The sequence below is a fragment of the Barbatula barbatula genome (assembly GCF_947034865.1).
Source record: "Barbatula barbatula genome assembly, chromosome: 2".
Classification (NCBI taxonomy): domain Eukaryota; kingdom Metazoa; phylum Chordata; class Actinopteri; order Cypriniformes; family Nemacheilidae; genus Barbatula; species Barbatula barbatula.
The window spans coordinates 24113695-24130626 of NC_136767.1; the positions used below are offsets into that span (position 1 = coordinate 24113695).

General features: G+C 35.8%; 3 protein-coding genes across 4 annotated transcripts in view; all 3 read right to left on the reverse strand.

Annotated features, from left to right (window-relative positions):
* Positions 1–3548: 3548 nt before the first annotated feature.
* Positions 3549–11404, reverse strand: LOC306902847 (polyubiquitin-B-like; the record flags this gene model as incomplete). The annotated part of the gene is made up of 3 exons (XM_079471716.1): positions 3549–4174; positions 10355–10385; positions 10951–11404. The coding sequence occupies 3 exons, from the start codon at positions 11402–11404 to the stop codon at positions 3697–3699; spliced, it is 963 nt and encodes a 320-aa protein (XP_079327842.1). The 3' UTR covers positions 3549–3696.
* gatc (glutamyl-tRNA amidotransferase subunit C) lies at positions 10673–14444 on the reverse strand. The gene is made up of 6 exons (XM_079481202.1): positions 14094–14444; positions 13941–13991; positions 13520–13689; positions 13004–13107; positions 11494–12757; positions 10673–11411 (listed from the first exon to the last, which is right to left on the reverse strand). Exons 1-5 carry the CDS (start codon positions 14268–14270, stop codon positions 12705–12707), a joined length of 555 nt encoding a protein of 184 aa, XP_079337328.1. The 5' UTR covers positions 14271–14444; the 3' UTR covers positions 10673–11411; positions 11494–12704.
* Positions 14445–14877: 433 nt separating this feature from the next.
* sgsm1a (small G protein signaling modulator 1a) overlaps positions 14878–16932 on the reverse strand; it is a 32865-nt gene continuing 30810 nt past the window's right edge. For both annotated transcript variants that reach the window (XM_079480884.1, XM_079480883.1), the window contains exon 25: positions 14878–16912. In XM_079480884.1, the coding sequence (XP_079337010.1) occupies positions 16824–16912 (89 nt within the window). In that variant the 3' untranslated portion in view covers positions 14878–16823. The remainder of the gene's footprint in view (positions 16913–16932) is intronic.

The following is a 16932-nucleotide window of genomic DNA, read 5'->3' on the forward strand; positions in this document are numbered from 1 at the left end:
ATAACAATAACATAAATGCACTTACTGCACTTAACAATTACGTTTTTAAAATTGGTTCAGATACAGCCCACACATAAAAAATAGGCTAGACTACAGAATGTAGCCTAAAACCGTTACTTTAAGGCTTTAAATCTTACTTTAATAAATATTATAGTAGATCTATATTATAGTGTAATATATGCGCTATTATTGTACTGAAGTGAAATTGTGATAATATACTATAGTATATTTTTACAGTGGCAGTAGGCTACTTTACTTCTGCATGTGGGATGTTTTTGTCATCATTAAAAAGCATTCACATTTGGTTGATATGTTATGATGTTTTTCTATTTATCAGATTTTGTGTAAACAATTATTTTTGAGTTTCGAGCTTGCACTATAAACAGCTGGAAAAAACATACTGTCATGAGAGGAATTCCCCTTGATCAGGTGATGACGAATGCGAAGGTAAAACGTCACCGATCAGCAGCCGCACCTCCTTCGTTCTAACAACAACACACCTGTTCATGGTTTCATTTTCCTTTCAGGTGATGTTTTCTAACACATTGAATCATGAGAAAATGATTTCTTAAAAATTCTGGTTTATTTTCAACCCATCATTGGGTCAAAGGTACGTTGTATTTTATCATTTCATTTTAGTTTTAGCCTCAATTCAACATAGTATTGAAGCACGTAGGCCCGACATATGTCCTCTGAAACATACTGTACTATATAGGTTTAGGCTCACGTACGATTTTAATCTCGGTGAAGAATAGATAAGTTAAATGAAAACTAAAGGTTTCACAACCAGGCCTGGATTTTATGTTGTTTTTGTGTGTGTGCGTGTGTGTGAATTTACGTTTAATTTTATTAATTAAAAGTTATTTCATGTTCTCCGGTTCCCGTCTCATTCCTTCCCTTCTATTGAACCTTGTTACAATATTTGAGACACATATTTAACAAAAGTGTTTAAATAAACATAAAACTTATGTTTAAGTACTCTAGATCACAGTTATTTCAAAAACTTAAAGACATTCTCATTCATATATAATATAAAGTGTTTAAGTTTTTTATCATCCAAAATTTGAATACATATAAAGTACAAAATACCAGTTTGCTTTGACAACATTAATCCATGTAACAATAATAAATTCTGTTCATGACTTTTCTTTTTTAACCGTATCTGAGATGGAGTGTCATGGTTTTAGGTTTGATGTCGTACTCCTGCAACGTCTTGCCAGACATCAGTTGTTTACCATTGTATATGAGGTTCTGCTGATCCACAGGTACTCTTTCCTTGTAGTAGATCTTAGCCTGGAGCTGGTCTACTGTCTCATCGGGGTAAACTTCATAAGTACCTGCGGCCGGCCTTCCTTGTTCTTGACAAACACCTGTATAGGTGCAGGGTTCGTGATGAAGAGCGCTATGGTGGACCCTGAGTGCAGACCGTAGCTGCTGAGGCTTCTTGAATCATAATCAAGGTGGATTCGTTGTACATTATTTACAATATATTAGTGTGGGTCAGGGTAGCTGCCTTAGCCTTATATAGGGCATCCGTCTCAAAAAACTGTTTTGTTTCTGAAGCTAGCTCAGCAACTTTCACTTTTCATTCTGCATAAACAATTGTCATGATTCCGCCATCATGTCATGTTTATTCTTGGTCTTGCAGCGGAGTCATGGCATAGCCTTAGGTTTTGTGTGAGAAAGGCATGGCTTTGTTTTGATTCTGACTTGCCATGTGCTTTCTCGTGTCTCGTCAGTGTTTCCCGCCCTTTTGTCTCGTTAACCTTCCCTGAGTGTTTCAGTACCCACACCTGCCCATTGTTATCTCCTTTGTTAGTCTCCCTATAAAATGCCCTCTTGTCTATTGTCTTGTGCTCGTTCGTTGTACCTCTTCCCTGTACATGTTTCCAAGTTCTCTGGTCTTGTCTTGTCTTGTCGTAGTGTATGTATGGTTCCAAGTTCTTTGTTTAAGTCCTAGTTGTTTATGTTTTTTGTATCCAGTTTAGTTAGAGTTTTCCCATCGTGGATGTTTGTTTTGCCGTGTTTTTATAATTAAAGTATTTGTTAACCCCGTAATCCCCGTGTCTGCCTGCAATTGGGTTCTCCCACCACGTCCTCCCTTACCTGTTCATGACAAACAATGATATAATGCTTGAGGAACTATAAATCAACAGCGTACAGCATGAATACCTGACAAACAAATGAAAGTTTATAACTACATTTTGTATCCTATAGTCATGCTTTATGTGATCAACATTAATAGCGAGATATCGTTGTTCCTTCTTCCAATAATAGGCCTACAACCTACTCAGTGAAAAGGAGTGTTGATCTGACTTGAACAATTTGAACATTTTGAATTCTGGAAACACAAATAAATGAAGTTTACTTTTTTATCTCATGGGCCTTACAAATCCAACTAAAACTATAACTAATTTATATATATATTTTATTCTAAATGTTTTCGACTGTGCCCAGCCCGCTGTTTTGCTGGGTGACAGTGAAATGAATGTGTAATAATGTGTACACCAACAAACAGAATCTTTTGTTATAGTTATGAATAAAACGCACATATGCCAAACATAATCAATAGATTGTACAATTATTTTCTCCATGTAAAACAAAAATATGCCTGTAACCTATGTAAGTTAAAAAAAATGAAGCACAGCAAAATTCACCCAAATGTTTTATTGATGAGGCATAATAGCATACAAATAGGCTATGAAAGCAGAAAACATACAAAAATGGCATAAATAAGTTCACGTTATATAATTTAAACATTAAATAAATAACTTACATTACCAGAAATCGCAATGTAAATAAAATATAATATATATATATTAGTCACAGCAGCGATATAACGTTCTTTAGTTTTTACTCTTCCTTAACCCTCTAAAATTTCAATAGATTCTGATTTAAAATCAACTTCTAGAAGTATTACCGCTGTCTCTATTGACTTCCTCAGAGACGGAGAAACATGTCAATGGTGCTTCCATGTCTGATGTTGTAGTCTTGCAACATCTTGCTGGACTCTAGTTGCTTGCTGCCAAAAAGGAGCCTTTGCTGGACAGTCCACCGGGACTCTTTCTACGTTGAAGATCTTACGCTGGAGCTGACCTTCAGAAGAAACTTACAACTACTTACTGGTCTTCACTGAAGAGGAACTGGAAGGTTTGGACCCCATTTAAGTTGCATCCTTCATGCTCTGCCTCTAAACAAAGTTTCATTTTCCATTCAGCATAATCGCGGATGCATGAGGAGGATGAACAATACCTTTCAAACAAACTCAACCTTGTAAACATGTTTTAGATAGTCTACATCCCGTTTTTTGTTGTTTAAATACTAACTACACAAGATCAGCATTTATATGAATATGTGAACATTTGTATAACCAGAACCTCGAACACAGACGATAAAAAATATAGAATTGCGAAGTTATTGTCAGAGTATTTATCTTTTTATTTACAACCATTATATTTACAATGAAGAAACCATTTGAAATATTACAATTAAAAGATGCAATAAATGCACAATAGGGACATTGCACGTCTTATTACAGGCAGTGACGTCAAGACAATTATGTGCATACTTTTTAAAGTGACTAACAACACTGTTTTAATGCATTTCTAGTCTTTTCCCCTCAGAAGATACAGATTAGATAGGAATGTTGGGGATTTCGGCGTTGCAACTCTCGTAGCTCCAGATCAAACTTCTCCATTAACCTCCTCTGAGACGGAGAGTCATGTGAATGGTGCTTTGATTTGTAATGTCGTAGTCTTGCAGCATCCTGACGGACTCCAGTTGCTTGCCGTTAAAAATGAGCCTCTGCTGGTCCAGCGGGACTCTTTCTTTATTGAAGATCTTACGCTGAAGCTGATCCACTGTCTCGTTGGGTTCAACGTCGTAGGTACTCGTTATGCCCTTCTCATTCCTGACAAACACCTGCATAGGTCCAGGGTTCGTGATGAGGAGCGCAATCGTGGACCCTGAGTGCAGACCGTAACTGCTGAGGCTTCTGGAATCATCGTCGAGGTTGATTCGTTGACCATTATTTGCAGACAGTTTCTGCTCAATAGGCTTCACACCGAAGTGCTGCGAAACGAGCAGCTTCAGATGACCAACTGTGGCATTGCAGTCCACAGGCAGACGTTTTGTGTTGCCGTTGATTTCTTTAATTATTATATCCATCGCGTTGCTGTCAAAAAAAGTTTAGAAAAAGCAAGTTAGAACTACTGAATCACCCGCTAGATTAAAAGCCTGAATTCTGTAGCGCACCTGTTTATATGATAAGAGCTTACCGAGATATTAAAAGTCCGTCGCTGTTTACGTTACTGGTTTTCTTTCTTGCGTCTGGTGCTAAGAACTCTCAGTTTTGCTCAGTGTACAGGCATTATAAAGCATCCTTCATGCCCCGCCTCAATAACAGTTTCGTTTCCGAATATTTGCTCGGCAACTTTCGTTTTCCGCTCTGCATAATGAATGACGTAGTGCTTGAGAAATAAACGGGATGCACAACACAAATACCTACCAAACAAACCAAACTTATTGTGCGTGACAATGACATTCATACACTTGCATAAAAATTAAAATTTTAAATCAAATTACTTCAGATAACAGCCCACATACATGCTACAGATCTACTATAGGAGACTGTGGTAACATTTACTGCAGTATTTTAAGGGGTAAAGTATAGTAGCACTATTAGCACTTATTGTATTATTGGCCCTGTATGATCGCTTTATTTCTCTCTGAACTCTCTGTAATTTGCGTTGGATAAAAGCGTCTAGATGACTAAATCTAGGTAACTGCTATAGTAAATGTGGGATTTTTTTGCATTCAAATATGGATAGTTAATCCCGAGGGTTATCTTCTACAATTTATGACGTTTTCTATTTATTGGATTGGTTATTAGATTTTGTAAACAACTATTTTTAAGTTTCATGCTTTCACTAGAAATAACTGGAAGAAAAACACTGTCAAGAGAGGGATTTTCCGGTGATCAGATGATGGGGAATGCTAAGGTAAAACGTCACCGATCAGCAGCTACACCCAATGTCTCCTCCTTCATTCTAACAACACACCTGTAATGGTTTCATTTTACTTTCAGGTGATTTGTTTCCTTTCTTTTTCCCTTCTGCTGTCTATTACATACCATACACACAAACATGCCTGAACTTGTTAAAATGCTATACTTTGTTTAAATATTAATATGTAACGTTTGATTTATTCTCAAAGTCACTGGCTGTTAGTCAGGTGTGTGGCGTTCCAGCACATTAAAGGGGAAGTTCACCCAACAATTAACTGTGTGATTTTTACTCACACACATGACGTGAAACATGTTAAGATAACTTCCGGCATCTTCGGAGCACACATAAAGATATTAGGTGACATCTGAAAGATTTCCAGGCCTCCGCATAGACATCGTGGTGTCAAGTTTTTGCCAAGGTCCAGAAAAGACATTGTTAAATTGGCCCATCCGTGCATAGTGGCTCAGTTGAATTTTTTGGAAGCGACGAGAATTCTTTGTGCGAAAAACAAATAAAAAGCACTTCATCTTCTTCTTGGACGAGAGCACTTTTACGCAATCTAAAGGGTCAAAAATGAAAATGCTCAATTGCTTTATCCTAAACAGTAAACCATGTTCTGGGTTAGTATAACCCAATAGCTGGGTTTGTCCCTTTTTGACCCAACTCTACGTTGAAAATAGCCCTACATTTTTTAAATGGAGAAGGATTTTGCATCCCATAATTCAAATACTTATGAATACTGTTTGTTAAAAAACTTTCTGATTATAAATGTAACTATAGATAATTTATAATACAGGTATTCGCTAGACTGCAGTTGGGTCCTTATTAGTATTTGGCTTTAGTCAACATTAGTTCATATTGAAGCCTATGAATCATCTGTATGGTTTCACCTCACACGTGCATTATTATTCTAGATGAGTAATGCAGGCGGGTGAAGAAAAGATAAGCTAAAGGAAAAGTCATAAAATATTCATTAATCTGAATTACTTTATTATATAAATATTATAATGTAAAAGTAAACTTAAACTTGAAGCTCCGAAGGCTCTGTTTTTCTTCTTCCTAAATGTTCAAGACTGTGGTTTTCAGAACACTTTTTAATTCAATGAAATGGATTTGAGTGTAATTTAATCTTTACACTGGCAAATAGAGCTAAATAAAAGGTGTTATGAATAAAACACATTACCAAGAATTGGTGCAACAAACGCAGTTTTGGTTTATTGGTTTAAGAATTTTACATATTGGTTTATATATCTTATCAAGACATTACATACAACAGTTTAAATACAATAAAATGACAAACGGTTTAAAAATGGACGTTTACTCCATAAATAAGATAAATAATTTACAATTTTGTTTAAATAAACCTAAAACTACTCCAAGATATCTTCCAAGATTTAAATAGATCAAAAGTATAATATCCGTGATAGGCACGACAATATTGATCCTTGTAACAACCATAAATTCTAGTTATGACTTTTCTTCATTAACCAGATCGGAGACGGAGTGTCATGAAAATTGTGCTTTTAGGTTTGATGTCGTACTCCTGCAACTTCTTGCCAGGCATCAGTTGTATATCATTGTATATGAGGTTCTGCTGATCCACATGTACTCTTTCCTTGTTGTAGATCTTAGCCAGGAGCTGGTCTACTGTCTCATCGGGGTAAACTTCATAGGTACTCGGTATGCCCTTCTCATTCTGGACAAACACCTGTATAGGTACAGGGTTTTTGATGAGGAGCGCCATGGTGGACCCTGAGTGCAGACCGTAACTGCTGAGGCTTCTGGAATCATCATCAAGGTTGATTCGTTGACCATTATTTGCAGACAGCTTCTGATGAGAAGGTCGCACACTAAAGATCGGTGAGATGAGCTGCTTCAGTTTACCAACTGTGGCATCACAGTCCACAGTCAGACATTCTGTTTTTCCATTAAATCCCTTTACGATTATCTCCATCATGAGTCTGTCCAAATGAGTCACAAAAAACAAGTTAGTTTCCAATTCTGAACTGATAGATACTTATTATAACGTGTTTATCTTGTGTTATGGTATAAGGCTTACCGAGAATGTCAAATCTTTTTCGCTTTTATCTTTCTTTCGTTTCTTTTCTGAAACTGGTTTGTCTGGAGTCTGAAAGTCACACCAAAAGCGAATAGTGTGGTCAGGGTAGCTGCCTTAGTCTTATATAGGGCATCGATAAAGCCCCGCCTCAAAACACTGTTTTGTTTCTGAAGCTTACTCAGCAACTTTCGTTTACCATTCTGCATAAAAGCTGATATGATGCTTGAGGAACTATAAATCAACAGGTTACAGCATGAATACTTGACAAACAAATAGTTTATAACTACATTTTGTATACAAAAGCCATCCTTTATGAGATCAACATTAATAGCAAGATATTGTAGTTTCTAAATAGACTTGATTTTTATAAATTATTCTTTAGTTTCCCAAGAGAGGGAATTTCCCACGGTCAGGTGATGGGACTGCTTATGTAAATCGAAGCACGTCAGAGATCCACACGTCATCCGACTACACCCCTGTTTAAGGTTTTGTTTTCCGTTCAGGTGATTTGTCAAGTCAACTTTATTTATATAGTGTACAATTTTCATTGTTACAAAGCAGCTGTACAAGAAAACATATTGACTATAAGCATAGCATATAAGGTTATGCAAGTAAAAACACAGGTCAAATATCAGACAGACTATAAATTTCTATATGCAGTGTTAAATACAACTATAACATTCTGCATAAAATATGCCTAGGGTAATGTATATGAGACAAAAGGTAAAAACATTTAAAATAAAGGCTTCACTATGCCATAGATTAAAGAATCGTTTTTGTCGAAATGGTTCCATAAAGAACCTTTAACAGCCCCCACAATAAACTCTGAGTGGCGAAAAAAAGGGTCTTCAAATTATAAAAAGGTCACAGACGGTTCTTTAAAAAACCTTTGACTGAATCGTTCTTTAGAACCTTTTAAGCACATTTATTTGCACCAGAGATAAATGCAGCAAACAATAAATTTTATTTATCACATTCAGTTGAAAAAAAATAATATTGTAAAGAGCCAATGGTTAAGACATGGACTCATTTTTGGACTAAACTTTATGCAATTTACATATAAATTCATCCCTGTGTACAGCCACTAAAGCTGTGGGGTTGCTTAGTGCAGGTTAAACGTTCATTGTAAAGTGAAATAAATGTATTTAAAGAATAATCTTGAGTTAACTTTCTTATGTAATTAGTGTTTTCGAGTTGATCAATTTAAAGGTTTTAAGATAAAAAGTTCCCTTACATTTTTATCAGGATTATGAATAATACATTTACATTAAACATAATTTAAAATGTGTAATGTTTACACTCACAATTAGAAAGTGTACTGTGTATACCTATGAATATAACACACATGGATTTTTACCAATCCATATGATACGGAAATATGTCTAAAATACTTAATATGGTGTGGTAGCATTCGATGTGGATAAAAAGTGAAGCACAACAAAATTCACCCGAACATTTTATTGATGTACCCATAAAACATACAAATAGGAAAGCAGAAAACACACAGGAATTGCATGGATAAATTCACTTCATATATTGAAAGATTAAATAAATAACTTACATTAACAGAATATGCTTTATTTAGCTGCACCAGGTATGAAGTATAACGACTTAAAGACACAGCAGTGACATAAAGTGCTTTTGTTTTTATTCTTCCCTTCACCATCTTAATGTTAAGAAGATCCATTACAGAAGGATTATTAGTGTCCCCATTAAGCTCCTCTGAGACGGAGAGTCATGTGAATGGTCTCTAGATCTTCGATCTTGTAGTCCTGTAACATCTTGCCGGATTTCATTTTCTGGCCATTGTAAACGAGCCTCTGCTGGTCCACAGGAACTCTTTCTTTATTAAAGATCTGATCCTGGAGCTGGTCTACTGTCTCATCGGGGTAAATGTCGTAGATACTCGGTATGCCCTTCTCATTCTTGACAAACACCTGTATAGGTACAGGGTTTGTGATGAGGAGCATTATGGTGGACCCTGAGTGCAGACCGTGACTACTGAGGCTTCTGGAATTATCATCAAGGTTGATTCGTTGACCATTATTTGCAGACAGCTTCTGATGAGAAGGTCGCACACTAAAGATCGGCGAGATGAGCTGCTTCAGTTTACCAACTGTGGCATCACAGTCCACAGTCAGACATTCTGTTTTTCCATTAAATCCCTTTACGATTATCTCCATCATGAGTCTGTCCAAATGAGTCACAAAAAACAAGTTAGTTTACAATTCTGAACTGATAGATACTTATTCTAACGTGTTTATCTTGTGTTATGGTATAAGGCTTACCGAGAATGTCAAATCTTTTTCGCTTTTATCTTTCTTTCGTTTCTTTTCTGAAACTTTTCTTGACTCTGAAAGTCACAACAAAATCGAATAGTGTGGGTCAGAGTAGATGGCTTAGTCTTATATAGGGCATCGATAAAGGCCCTCCCATAAAACAATGTTTTGTTTCTGAAGCTTACTCAGCAACTTTCGTTTTCCATTCTGCATAAAAGCTGATATGATGCTTGAGGAACTATAAATCAACAGGGTACAGCATGAATACTTGACAAACAAATAGTTTATAACTACATTTTGTATACAAAAGCCATCCTTTATGTGATCAACTTAATAGCAAGATATTTTAGTTTCTCAATAGACTTGATTTTTATAAATTATACTTTAGTTTCCCAAGAGAGGGAATTTCCAATGGTCAGGTGATGGGACTGCTTATGTAAATCGAAGCACGTCAGAGATCCACACGTCATTCGACTACACACCTGTTTAAGGTTTTGTTTTCCGTTCAGGTGATTTGTTTCCTGTCAATTGTGCATTGCTGTTTATCATTCTAAATATGTCTGTCTGATCTTGTTAAAATGATATTGATAGGTTATATTTTTATTTCTAGTCATGTCATGAGCAGATGGTGTGGGATAATTTTCACATTTATTGTTAAAACTGCATAAAATAAAAGGCTTCACTATGCCATAGATTAAAGAACCTTTATTGTCGAAACGGTTCCATAAAGAACCTTTAACACCTTTAGCAGCCGTCACAAAAAACGAAAATAGGGTCTTCAAATTATAATTTTTTTTAAAAACCTTTGACTGAATCGTTCTTTAGAACCGTTTAATCACCTTTATTTGCACCAGAGATAAATGCAGCCAACAATACATTTCATAGTTTATTTATCACATTCAGTTGAAAAACTAGGGGACAAAAATAATATTGTAAGGAGCCAGTGGTTGAGGCATGGAGAAATATTTGGACTAAACTTTATGCAATATACATATTCATCCCTGTAGTACTTTGGCTTGAAAGGCTGTGGGTTGCTTAGAGCTGGTTAAAATACAAAAAAATTATTTAAAGAGAAATCTGAGTTAACTGTCTTATGTCTTTACTGTATTCGAGTTTATCAACGTAAAGGTTTTAAGATAAAAAGTTCCCTTAAATTTTTATCAGGGTTTATAAATGTAATACATTTACATAAAACATCATTTAAATTTGTAATGTTTAAACTCACAATTAAAACGTGTACTATGTATGCATGTATATAACACACATGGATTTTTACCAATCTATATGTGATACGAAAATATGTCTAAAATAAAAAGTGAAGCACAACTAAGTTCACCCAAACATTTTATTGATGAAGCGTAAAAACATGCAAATAGGAAAGCAGAAAACACACAGGAATTGCTTGGATAAATTCACTCCATATATTGAAAGATTAAATAAATAACTTGCATTAACAGAATATGCTTTATTTAGCTGCCACCAGGTATGAAGTATAACGACTTAAGGACACAGCAGTGACATAAAGTGCTTTTGTTTTTATTCTTCCCTTCACCATCTAAATATTAAGAGGATCCATTACAGAAGGATTATTAGTGTCCCCATTAACCTCCTCTGAGACGGAGAGTCATGTGAATGGTGCTTAGATCTGTGATGTTGTAGTCCTTTAACATCTTGCCGGATTCCAGTTGCTTGCCATTGCATATGAGCCTCTGCTGGGCCACTGGGACTCTTTCTTTATTGAAGATCTGATCCTGGAGCTGATCCACTGTCTCATTAGGTTTAACTTCGTAGGTGCTCGATATGCCCTTCTCATTCTTGACAAACACCTGCATAAGTTTAAGGAGCGCTATTAAGGACCCTGAGGTCACTCCATATTCACTGAGTCTTTTGAAATCGTTGTCAAGGTTGATTCGTTGACCATTATTTGCAGACAGCCTCTGTTGAGAAGGATTCATATTGAAGTACTGCGAAATTTTATTCTTCAGTTCACCAACTGTGACATTGGGGTCCACAGTCAGACGTTGTGAGTTTCCATTTAATTCTGTTACTGTTAGCTCCATTGCAAGTCTGTCAAAATCAGTCACAAAAAGCAAGTTAGTTTACAATTCTGAACTTATGATACATGTTCTAAAGGGTATAAGAAGCTTACAGAGTTGTTCAGATCCTTCCTCTTTACAGGTTTTCTTTCTTTAGTGTGGTAAGTGCAGCAAATTCAAATAGCACTTGTGGCTCAGTGAAGAGGCATTATAAAGCATCCTTTAGGTCCCGCCTCAAAACAATGTTTCGTTTCCTAAGACTTGCTTGGCAACTTTCATTTTCCATTTCGTATAGTACAGTAAATCCTGATAATCAATATGGTACATAGGCTACATGCACGCCAAAGAAAGGCCAATCAATAAATCTTGCAGGCAAAGGTATGTAATAATGATTCATGTTTCCTATGATCAACATGAAAAGTTATTTTGCCATTGATGGTTTACAGTTGTTTTCCATACTTTTATTTATAATTGTTTTATACAATTATTTAGTGTAAAATAAAGTAAATGTCCAGAGAGGGTATTTCCCACTATCAGTTGATGATGCCTAGCGAAGCTAACATGTTTTTGCCTCCCTAAAATGAATGACTATTGTTTTCCTTACTGTTGTGTGTATCTTTTATCCCGAGCATCTGCGAAATGCTTACAATACATGTGAACCATCTACATGTCATTTGACTATAGCTATACACCCGTTAAAGGTTTCATTTTCCGTTCCTCACAAAATCACACATTCTACAACATGATGATTCAATGATTCAATCAGGTGTTTGACCCGATCATTACATGAGCAGTACACAACCAGAAATTGATCAGATTTGTCATTGCAACCCAAAGTAAAGTGGAAATCTTCTGTCATTTTAATTGTTGCCCAGAATATCACAGCTCTTATGGGTTGCTTTCGAATACAATGTGTGGCTGTTACCCCAACATGTGTTACAAGTGGGGTACATTGCAAGTTGTAAAAATCAGACATAAACCAAAATCACCATGTAAAATATGCTACAAAAAATGTTATATAAAGAAAATTAAAATCCAATTTTTTGTGTGCATTTTTGTGAAAATATCCAAATGGCAACATAAATGCAACACAAACTTTTTGTTGATCTGACAGACATAGCCTTTGTAAAAAATGTTCTTGTCTTAAAACCCCTGTTTTCTTAGCCGTTATAGCATAATAGTTTTTATTGTCTGCCAACCAACAATCCTTTTGGTAAAACCGTTTTAATTTTATTGAATTATGTTTGATACATTAGTACCACTCCAGGCACAGGTCAATAGTTTAAATATTTATTATAAAATCAGAGCCATTACAATATTTTTCTTAAAATTCAGAAGGAGCAGATCTTTCTTCTCTTTTTGGCAATGGGATGTTTCCTGTGTTAAAAGAGAGATTTAGATGACCATTTAGTAATATAAACAGAAATATTTTCGATGAATTTACAATGTCACATGAATGTCATGTCACCGAAACCGTGACTTAAAATGAATGCCTATATAAATAGAGGAAACTTTTCACAGAATATTGAAGTCGTTCGTCTCTAGTTGAGATTGTTAAATCTTTAAAATCACAAAATATACTAAAATCACCAGGCTTGTCTTTTAAGAGTTACAGCGACTTACCTGGAGGTGCTACGAAGTATTCCTCTACTGTTTGTTTGGCCAACTTGAGCAGTTCCTCTGCACATTCACCCTCAGTTACAGTGTCAGCTCTAAGATACAGAGCTCTGTACACCAAAGGAGAACAGGTTCAAAGAAAAGTTGACTTTTGGTAAACCAACATATAGCCACTGGGCAAAGCTCTGTAATGGTTTGGTTTATTTGACGATAAACATTACATGAATCAGAGCTTATTTGTCAAGGACAATAAAATAGATTTTAAACACTTACCATTATTGAAATGACATTAATGGTAATAAGTACTCTAAAAAACTGTTAATATTTACAGCAAAGAAGGTTAACGTTAAGTAAAAAATCTATCATACGTGTTATTCACTTGATAAAGTACTGAAGGAACACCTGCCCATGGTATTAAAACAGCGTAAATCAGTTTATTGGATCAACATTTAGGTCTACGGTATCATATAGATTGACTATATGTCATATAGTTTGAAGCTACAAAACTTGAAAATCTCTGACCTGTCCTCTAGAACAGAATCCATCGGTTCTACACCATCCGTATTAACAACATGAAGTTGGTCAGCAAAGCGAATGGCTTTCTCCAGGCAGTCCACTCCTTCTTTACTGCCAAAATCAACAAGGGCTAATCTTTCCAATTTATCCACCAAGTCTGGAGAGACTTTTGTCGGCTGCAAATAATAGTCAAATATGTTATAGCTATAAGTTCTAGTACAATTTTTATGAATAAAATGAAGGAACACTTTTCAGAAAGGCTGCAGGGAGAACTATTTCGTGAGCTACATCTGAGCAATGCTGCCTCCTACTGCGAGGTGCGAGAATAAACGTTCAAGTGTCCGACACTAAACATACATTTATGTAATTGCCAGTATGTAGGCATATAGAACAGAAAATGTGGTTTCGCGTAAATGAGAGATCTTACCGGTGGAAGCTGGTTTTCAGCTATGGGCTCCCATGTAGGCATCTGGGGAACCTGACGAAACAGCACAGCACGCAAGTATATAAGTGTTGTAAAACATAACGTTCGCTTGCATATTACTAAAAATCCCACTGTGACACAATGAATCACGTATACCTTAGATTGCGGGGTTGAGGTAACGTTACTTGAATCCCGTTCGTGTATCCAGCGGCTCCACGACGTCCTGCTAACCGATGTAAAAGTGCGAAGTGCGGGCAGCTCGCGCACTTCACACCGAGGATGCGGCGGCCGGATCGCCGTCCAAGCTGCACGTTTACAAACCATGCAAAACATTTTTAAATCACGTTTTAAATTTTGAGCGATTACAAGGTTACATGTCTAGCTAAGGACTCGTTCCTACAAACATACAGCTACGGAAGCCCAAAAGTTTATACTTTTAACGGAAGGCGAAACACTTAGAACGCAATGACGTAGGTTCACTAATAATTATGGATTGGTTGTTGCTACGAGCCCGGATAGCTCAGTCGGTAGAGCATCAGACTTTTAATCTGAGGGTCCAGGGTTCAAGTCCCTGTTCGGGCGATTGTACTTTTTCTTGTTCCATGCACATTTTAAAAATATTGCACACTATAGAAACACTGGAGTTTGTAACCAATGTGGCTCTTATAGACCAAAATACCACAATATTAATAAACCAAATATTATCCAAATTAAATTATTTACTATATTATCATATAGTGACAAATTCACACAAAGGGTTATGCCACTGTTTGACAGAAAAACATTCAGTGATGCAAACAATACAAAATTATTAATGAATTGTCTATTTTAATAGTAGTTAAAATGTGAATTGTATTGTGTAAGTCTCTCAATGCTGGACATTCAGGCACAACAAACCAACCATTTTTAAATCATTTCCTACAGAAGCAGAAATATTATTAGATTTGTTGGAAAAATAATTCCATTTTATTTTTCAACCAATACATTTACATTTATTCATTTGGCAGACGCTTTTATCCAAAGCGACTTACAAGTGGGTGAGCATATAAACATTAAGTACCGTTAGTTTACAAGGCCATGCTACTAGGAGGATTAAAGCAAGGGAGAGAATGAACACATTTTTTCTCTTTTGTTTTTAGACACAAGACATAGACAGTTATTGGTTATTACCATTTAATATACATTTAGAATTAAATACTTTTTTATAATGGTCCACAGTGTAGCAAGAACATATAAAAGCAGAGACAAAATGCAAATATTTAGATTTAAATAAATACATGTATGTAACAACACATTCAAAATGTAGAAATGAATCGACTGCTTTCAGAATACCTTTAGCTAATTGATAAATCAGACAGAAGCAATGATTGATTTGTTGCACTTATACTTTTCTTATCTGAAATATCATTTTAGCCATATTCCTTATCACAGACCTGTAAATTGACTGGTTCCATCATAGGATCAATACTTCCTTGTGTAACAAGGTATTGAAATAAATGTTAAGAGAAAATATGCTAATGCTAAAAGAGGGACAGTGTACGGCAAAGGATAGTGTGGTTGAACAATCAATTCCATAGTAAAAATAAATAAGAACATGATGATTTATTTTGTCTAAATATCAAATGTCTATTCTAAAATCTTCTACGAATGACACTGCAGTTAATAATATAGATTCTTTCCATATTATAAATATAGCAATAATATAGCAATTTTTCTGTACAGTTCACAAATAGCAGGAATACGTCAAGCAGACAAGGCCTTGCAGTAGTGATTGCGGGTTGTCTAAATCCACACACACACTCACACACAAACAAACACATTCAAGCACAGACGACACATTTAAAAATCAATCTCAATGCCAAAGGTGATTAAAAGCGTAAGACTATTGCACTGAAACACAGTACTGACTCAAACATTACAGAAAATATGGAAAACTCGTGTCATCAATCATTTCTGATCAATTCAAATACAAAGAGAAAACACATTATTTCTAAATATAACACCCACAGGCATTCTCTTGTGTTCCTTGAGAACATAATGTGCGATACAATAACCTAATTTGATTCAGTGTAACAACTCACAGTATAAGACAGGGGTTTAGCAAAAACTGTCAGAATACTGAAGGCAGAGTGACCCCTACTGCTACAGGACAGTAACTGATAATAAGGGGCAAATCAGAGTATAGAATACTAACAAAGTGGGCATGTTTACGTTGGCTTGAAGGGCTGGTAACACTACATTAATCATGCAAAACCTCTCCACTTTCTTCAGACACGACAGTCTGATGTTAATAAATACAAGTGCTTTAAAATGTCTACTTTCAAATCCAAGTTTCTCTTTCAGTGTTCACATTCTTGTAAACTATTAAAACTGGTTAGTTGATGTGTAAAGTTCACCAACCCTTTGGTACACAGCAAAAGACGACAATGCTACGCATATCCATGCTGTCTTACTCTCCCACATGCATGCATATGAATGAAAGTGACCGGACCACAGAATCTAATGTGTCCGCGCCTTAAAAATAAAATACATCAGACCAGAAAATCAACAGTGCATGATTCTCAATGCATTTTAGAGAGACATACTGTAAAATCCTGTGTCACGGAGTGAATCATCATCATCTCATTAGCAGCATAAAATTATTCATAAAGTTTTATGTGACTGATGTTCAGTAAAACCTGATAAGAGAGCCGGATGGCTCTATCGAAGAACTGCACACTGACTGATTTCGGGTTGAGCAGGATTTTTAGCATTAGCAATGGTATGATACCTACCCATATACTTTTTCGCTCAGTAAGATTTGGCCAAATGTTTCCCATTGTTTTGTGCAGGGGCTGATGGGATATGTTGTGAACACAAGTAAAAACAGAGATGAGTAGTTTGGAATTACTTGTTCTCTATAAGTGTCTGCACTTTGCACACCAGATCGCGTGCCAGAGTCAGAATTTGCTTGATGTTGTGATGCTCTGCCATTTCTGAAAACACATAAGAGACA

Bases quoted from the DNA above. Each gene is read 5' to 3' on its own strand.
- gatc (XM_079481202.1), bottom strand. From the start codon at position 14,270: ATGTTTTGCATGGTTTGTAAACGTGCAGCTTGGACGGCGATCCGGCCG. The intron at 13,690-13,940 runs GTAAGATCTCTC...TATTATTTGCAG, and splicing joins CTGAAAACCAGCTTCCACCG to CCGACAAAAGTCTCTCCAGA. The intron at 12,758-13,003 runs GTAAGTCGCTGT...CTTTTAACACAG, and splicing joins ATACTTCGTAGCACCTCCAG to GAAACATCCCATTGCCAAAA.